Genomic DNA, 7,318 nt, shown 5'->3' with positions numbered 1-7,318 from the left:
CAGCATGGGATGGCGTGCAGAGCCCTGCACTCGCCGCCTGCGCCGGCAGCCCGCGCACAGCTCTGGTGCCTTACCGATCCAGCACTGAGCTCACGTGCTTCTCGGCCAGTTCTGTTTGCAGGCCGGTACATGCACTGGCAAAGTCTGTACTTGAAAACGTGTTTCAGGCACGGGTGAGTAATCTGAAGTGGGTATTGATTCCATTGGCATTGAGCCTTGAAAGAGCAGATGTAAGACTTCATTCTTGAAAGGTCAAAGAACGGCTCAATTCAGGCTACTGATGAATATTGGCATCTGTACCGAGCTGTGCCAGTCAAAGGTTGTCTCTGGGTCTTGCTGCCTCTGCGCTCTGCCACTGAGGTGGTGCAGAGCAGCCCGTCTAACTTGCACGTGAGATTACTTGAGTTAGTTCATCAGTTTAAGCCCTCTAAATGAAGACAGTTCAGCTGGGGAGCCCTCACAGTCTCTGCTCAGTGTCTGTAATCTCTTCCTGCTGCTCTGTTTTTCTCATCGTTTGGGTTCAGATCATCCTGCAGCAGCACAGCTTCACCCATTTGTTTTAGCACCCATATGAGAACCGCACTTAACTATTCCACATTCCTTTGGGACAGAAGACTAGGCTGGCCACTGATCACCTCGGAGTCTAAGTACTCTGACCAGTTTTCTAGTACAGACTGAGCAGTATTTAATGTGTACGTAGCTAAAAAAGTGCACACAAGTCTGATACATCTTTTTTTCCCATCAAGCTTGCAGTCCTTTTACTCAGACAGCCAGATGTTACGCCAGACCTGTAAGAAGAAGGAAGAAAGGTATGTCAGGATTAATGGGACCACGTGGTAAAATGTTTTACTGTTGACATTATCCGAGTTGTACCCTAATGCTGCAGGAAGAGAGGGTATTTGGAGAAATTAGGAGATTTCACTTTAAAGATGCAGAGCTCATCGTGAGAAGAGAGAGGAAATATAATCCCTGTTGCAGGATTCTGCAATCCTACAGCTTCTTGATGGGTAATTGTAAGGGTGAAGGAGCCAGACTCTTCTTGGTAGTGCCAAATGATATAATGAGGGGCAGTGGTCCCAAACAGCAGCTCGGAGATGTTCTGCTTGGACACAAAAGGAAAAAGGATTCACTGGGAAGGCAGTGCAGCGTGGGAAGACGCTTCACAGAGGCATTGTGCAGTATCCATCCTCGGAGGTTTTCAAGGCTTTGCTAGACAAAGAAATGGTGGCACTCCCGCTTTAAAGGGGAGATTGGACTAGAAATTTCATAAGGTGCCTTTGTGAACCTTTTTGTGGTTCTGTGCTTCTAGAAATAATTTCTTGCAAGCTCAAAAGTTACTCAGAAAATTCACTAGTTTATAAATGTGTGGGAAATTAGCAATTGTCATTAGCAAGAGATCACTGATCTCAGTGGACTATACACCATGTTGTAATCTGTAGTGCTGAAGACAAGAGACTGGACCCAATTTTATTCACTCAATTCCTGCCATCTCAGCTTGATCTCTTAAGTCCTTCCTTCTTGTTTGGAGCATGCAGTCTATTTTCTTTGCAACTTGTTTCCTCTAATCTAGTTTGCAAGCATGTTTAGAGCTCGGACTTTGTACTGTTCTTCCTTCAAATGTTGATCTTCTCTTTGTAGACATCCCTAGCCATCTGGATGATCTTCCTCCCACAATGCTGAAGAAAGATTATGCCAATGTTCCAATAATAAATAGGTATGATAGAGGGAAAGGGAATGACTATTCTCTTTAGAGATTTTTATCTTACACACACACAACCACAATGTGTGGAAGCTGTCACCTGCTCAGTAATTAATTAATGCTCTGTGGTCGCTGGTATGCAATTTAGCACAAAAATTGCAAAGTTGTTTTGAAAGTTAGATTTGCAGCAGCAGTCACTGATTAGGGTTATGTAAGTTTTTTGTTTACTTAATGTAAGATTAAGTGTTGGTTGCCCACATCTTCTGTGGACTTTCTAGTCCACAGAAAAAAGAAATAATCTTGAAATACTAGAAATAGTCTTATTAGAAATAATCTATGCTTGTCTTGAACCCAGGTTCTAGAGGACATGTGGTTAAACAACTCAAAATGAATGGCTGCTTCTGAAATTCGGACCTGGAGTTAAGCGTGTTTATGCTTTGATTCCAGAACTGCTCATGAGTGGTGCATGGAGAGCCCCCAGTGGTGTAACTGAGACTTTCACAGATCTTTGAAGGAGCCGGTCTTAAAATTAATTATTTTGTCCTTGCCCACCTACTTGGGGGTTAATCTTCAGCACCCAGTTTGCACGTAATGTTGATTTTGGAATTTATAAGACTTCATCATGATTTGAGATAACAGTGCTTCCCACAGCACCAAAACTACTTGATGCTTCTGTAGTCTCAACCATGATTTTTCTTAGGAATGAACAAAGCAGTTTATGGCTGACAGGTTTGAGAGGGGAGGAAAGTTGCTGTAAATTTATAGAATAAAAATTGAGAAAAGTTAATGTATTCTGAAAACCTAACCTCATTTCTGTCGTTAAATGTACTTCATTTCTAGGTTATAAACTAATCTGCAATCTCTTTGCAGTGTTGACGATGTAGTGAGAAGACTGTTGTCACTGGAAATGGCAAGCCAGGTTAGTTTCATTCTCCTTGCATAGAAAACTGGACGATTTAGTGAGCACATTTGTGTAAGATGTCTATATTGTTAAATGTCCTTCACTTACTTTACTTTGAAGTGTTGCTCAGTGACTGCAAACCTGGGGCTGTTAAATATGTGAGTGTGGTAAATCTTGTATGCTCTTAAAATTTATCATGCAGTCTTCTTCATGATAATAACTGCAAACTAAAGTGAGAAAAGAAAGTATTGGGCAATCAGAGGGGAGAAGAGCTGTGTTATGTTACTGCTGATGGTTGGCCTGTGTTCCCGAAAATAATACACTGGACAGCAGATGTTCTTCAAATTACTTTTACTTTTTGCATGCCCAGAAAACAAAGTAAGAAAATTGTAAGGTAGCACAAAGAACTTACCATTTCTTGTTGCTTACCACTTAAGCTTAAAAAGATGCGAAAAGTAAAGGCTGCTGCCATGTGAGATCAACTTCAGTTCTCTCTGCCATTTGTGAGAGCAGCGAGGCCTCTTCAACACCCTTCTTCTGTAATCTTGAGAAGAAGGGTGTGCCTGGACTCTTGGTTTGGACAATGGCAAGTCTTGTTCTGCTGAGATCTTTTTGTGCTCATTCCCTGCTGTACTCTGAGCATTGTCCTGCAAGCAGCCGGTCCTTTTTTGCAGCACTTTTTACACATCTTGTGATGGATATTGAGTAAAGCTATTAATTACAAAGCCTTTATCTGGCGTGTCTCAGACCTTTAGTGTTCCTGAGAAAGTGACAAGCTCTTTGCTGTTATCCACAGAAGGAGAAGATGAAAATAAAGACACAGCAGCTGGTGGAGAAGGTCAGGAGGTCTCCCAATGACAACGGCTCCTTTGAGGTGCAAGGTAAGTTAAAAAAAGTAGGATATTGTTGGCAGATGATACATCCCTGTTTTTATTCAGCTATTCCCACCCCAGCACATCAAGCTTCCTGTATCAGTTAGGAGAATCTTCTTCAGGAGAGCACCTGAGAGGTAGGTAGCCTGCAGCATGCCCTGGAGGACCTGTTCAGGGTTTGGGAACATTGCAGAGGCAATGCATGCACGTACTAGCAGATGTCTGCCACGGTGCTTTCCAAATTCCTGCTCTGTATCCACCCTCCAAAGGCAGCATGTGCCTTACTCTTCTTGAAGTGCTTATATGACACGAAGCATTGCATTTATTACGATTAACTACTAGATTTAGCCATGGAACCCAAATTTCCCTCTGCATCAGAGCGCTCTGGCCGAAGCACAGTGTAGGGGCAGTGCAGGGAAGAAGGCCACCCTGCCATTGAGCAAGATGCACTCCTTTATCATTAACAAAGGCCTTCAGTTTCTCAGGATGCCACCAGCATCTTTCTCCAGAGCCTGAAATCACAAAGAGCTGGCTGCTGCTCTTAGAAAGAAACTCTTAATTTGTGTCCATTCCTCCAAAGCTTAAACAAAGTGAAGTGAAATGGACATAAAGTCACCAATAATTAAGTAAGAGCAAGAGGCATTTTACAGATAAATTCGTATGATCTGTTGTTAAAATTTTAACCTCTAATTAAGCAGCTTCATAATAGTAATAGTTCTGGCTCAGGTTATGTAGTTTATATTTTGTGGTTTGTTTCGCACTTATTCAGAGGGCTGTGCGGTAATACTTGCTGTGGTGCAGTGGGTACCCATAAGAACAGCAGTCCTCAACTGGCAATTTGAAGGGAATGCAAATGATACTGTCTCACCCTGGAAAGCTGCTGCTCTCACACAGCTTCCTATGTCTATTCTTTATAGCTGCTGTGTTGACTGCCAAGATCCGCACTTATGAGGAGCATCTTCAGAGGCATCCCAAGGTAACTATCAGTAATCTGAGCCCACATGTCTGAGACAGCAGCTGTTCTGGTTGTTTTCTCAGTGTAGAACAAAAGGATTTTAATGCTGGGGATTATGGCTTATAAAAGGTTTATAAAATAGTTATAACTGTTCCCTGGTGCCAGTCCGGGAACCTGCTGGCTCGGTCACAGCTACATTGTCACCGACTGAAATGTGGAGTGTGTTCTCTTTTTTGTTACTGGATTGGTGGAAATGGCTGAGCAGATACCTTTGAACAGAGTCTGGCTAAATTTATCCTTGCTGCAGAGATGGCTTCACTGCTTGGTTTTCAATGTAATTACTGTTACCACTTCAGCTGTATTCTCTCTTTGTTCCGCCTATGAAAATGTTTAGCGGACAGGATTGTGTTAATGTCATGATGATCACTTTCCTACCTAAAACTACCTGGGTTCAGAGCCCAAATTCGAAACATCACATCTGTGAGTTTATGAACAAAGTATATTAAAGATTCTTTATGCAGTGCAAAAGGTGGGAAATGGATTAATCAACTGCATTTGAAAAAAGTGCGGAATTATTTGTTAATCATAAAAGCTTGAAGGGTAAAACAGAATAGAATTCAGTTTTTATGAGAAGCCAGAAGTTGTACCAAATGTTTCAGCAGAAGAGACCTTTTGAAATGACTTGAAGCCTGCTTTTTACACAAATTGCTTGTATAGGATAGGGAAATTTCTCCCATGGGGATTGCCCTGAATGGCATGGCTCAAGCTATGCATATTCTTTGCCAAAGAACAACTCAAAAGGTCAGATAGAGCCAAGTCACATTTTATTTTCATATTTAATTTCTGGAAAAAACAAAGGTGAATGCTTTTATGTTATTTCTGGAAAATAGGTTTCAGGGGAAGCAGAGTTTTTAGCCAGTAGACCTTCCCTAGGGTCTCTGCCTCCAAGCCATTGCAACTTTTGCCACTGTCTGAAACTGCAAGTTGAAAAGAGTCTTCAGGGTTGGGGGAGGAACATGCAGGCACAGAATGAAGAAAGTAATGTCAGTGAAAAGTAAATTAAGTCTTCTCGGATCTCCTTGTAGTGACCTAATGTGCTTGCGGTATCTGCCAAGAAAAATTGTTCTAAGATACTGTCCTTAACCTGATGGTTTCCTTTCAGCCATAATCTGGTCTAGTTCAAGTAATTTATTGGAATGGAAGTATAATCTGTCTGCACTCTAGTGAACGTGAAGTCCTTTGCAGGATAAAAATAACCGCCGTCGCATGCTGATGGCTATAGATCGCCGGAAGAAACTACTTGCATATCTTCGCCGTGTTCGCTACGATACCTTTGAAAATACCTGCAAGCAGCTGAATATCCAGTACACCCTACCCCCTCCCTACTCCAGAAGGATCACCAAGCGCTGGCTTGTGAAGAAAGCTTTCTGTCTCAAGGTATGGAGCAATCTGGACAGACAGCCACGTAGCTGGAGTAGAAGAAAGTCTCTTTATAGAAGGGCACAATTAAGACAGTTAGAAAAGACTGATCGGTATGTCCTTTTAATCCATGCTTTGAATTTGAGGAGACAATGTCTGTAGAGGTGCATAAGCTCGGCAAAGCGCTCCATGAGAGACAAGTACATAGTGGGCAGTGATGCATGTGCTGTGCTTGAGAACTTCGGATTGTGCTACTAGTTTGCTCAGAAACGTGTGATTCAAAACAGCTTTTTTTCAAAGCCTGGTATGGGAGCTAATATGTGAGACAATGAAATTTGATGGCAGCTGTGGAACAGAAATGTGGGTATGCCCACTGTCTACTTTCATTTGCTCTAAGTAACTGCTGTGTGCAATGTATCTCAGTACAACTGAGCAGAATCAAAAAGCTGGGCATGCCTTCAGTCTGTAAATACTAAATTTCAGTCCAATGAAATTATAACCAAAAGACTAGGTAGATATAATGGAATACCTCCGAATGGTACCCTGAAAACAGGGCTGGCTGGAGTCCTGGAGAAAGCGCCTGGGGAGGAGTTGATCTTGCTGCACGGCGTGCCTCCTGGTCTCTGCTGCAGGACCATGGGTCCGTGCTGCGTGCAGCAGCCAGCAGTGGAGGTGGAGCAGCTCTGCTCAGCAGCAGGCAGCTTTGTCTCTCCCCTCACCTCCATCTGCTCCTCCTGCAGGTTTTTCAGGAGGCGCGGAAGCTGAAAGCAGCGGAGAGACTGAAGAAGAGGAGAGACTGGCAAGCAAGGGCGAGAGCTGCAAAGGAGCAGCAGGCGCAGTGCGAGGGGACGCCTGTGTAGCGTCTTGTTGAGGCTGACACAGACGGTCTCTTTAACAATAAACAACTACCTAAAGACCTAAAGCCTCTTTGCTTATGTGTGTGCGTGGTCTGCACCATGGTGAGCACCCGGAAAAGTGCAACAGGTGGTTTAAGCGTTTTAGAAGTTTAATTTAAGGCTGATGCGCTGGACTGTGGTGTGAGCAGGTCAATCTGTGTGAGAGGATTAGGTGGGGGGGCTCCACCACCGCCTTGTGGCAGGGAAGGCAGGGATGTCTTCAAGCAAGAACACCTCCGAGGGTGTTCTTGTCGTTACCCAGCGAGCCTGTAGGCTTGTGCGGTCAAACAGCATTGATGCAGCATTCGGCAGGGCTGTGGGCTGACAAACGAGGGGAGAGAATGAGGTGAAATGCTGCTTATTTGGAACGAAAGCAGCCCTGACAGTAGCTCAACTTCTCGCAGGAAGATGCAGGTCGATTCAGAGCTCTGCAGCTGTAGAAATCGGGGCACTAATCAGGTCTGTAATTTCCCAGCGGACTTGCACATTTATATTCGTTCTCTGGCAAGCATTCCTCTGTCATTCTCAAACTCGGCGCTCTTGTGTGTTGTACAAAACCGCTATTGATGGTGACTA

General features: G+C 43.7%; 1 protein-coding gene across 1 annotated transcript; it reads left to right on the top strand.

Moving 5' to 3' along the window:
* Positions 1-746: 746 nt before the first annotated feature.
* On the top strand, positions 747-6,706 carry MRPS15 (mitochondrial ribosomal protein S15; the record flags this gene model as incomplete). The annotated part of the gene is made up of 7 exons (XM_010291076.1): positions 747-809; positions 1,639-1,714; positions 2,570-2,618; positions 3,397-3,481; positions 4,390-4,448; positions 5,673-5,864; positions 6,587-6,706. Coding segments are annotated over 7 exons (644 nt in total), but the record flags the coding sequence as incomplete, so codon positions are not given.
* Between the last annotated feature and the right edge of the window lie 612 nt (positions 6,707-7,318).

Source organism: Phaethon lepturus, unplaced genomic scaffold (assembly GCF_000687285.1).
Source record: "Phaethon lepturus isolate BGI_N335 unplaced genomic scaffold, ASM68728v1 scaffold44597, whole genome shotgun sequence".
Taxonomy (NCBI): domain Eukaryota; kingdom Metazoa; phylum Chordata; class Aves; order Phaethontiformes; family Phaethontidae; genus Phaethon; species Phaethon lepturus.
This window is presented reverse-complemented; position numbering and strand designations above follow the sequence as displayed.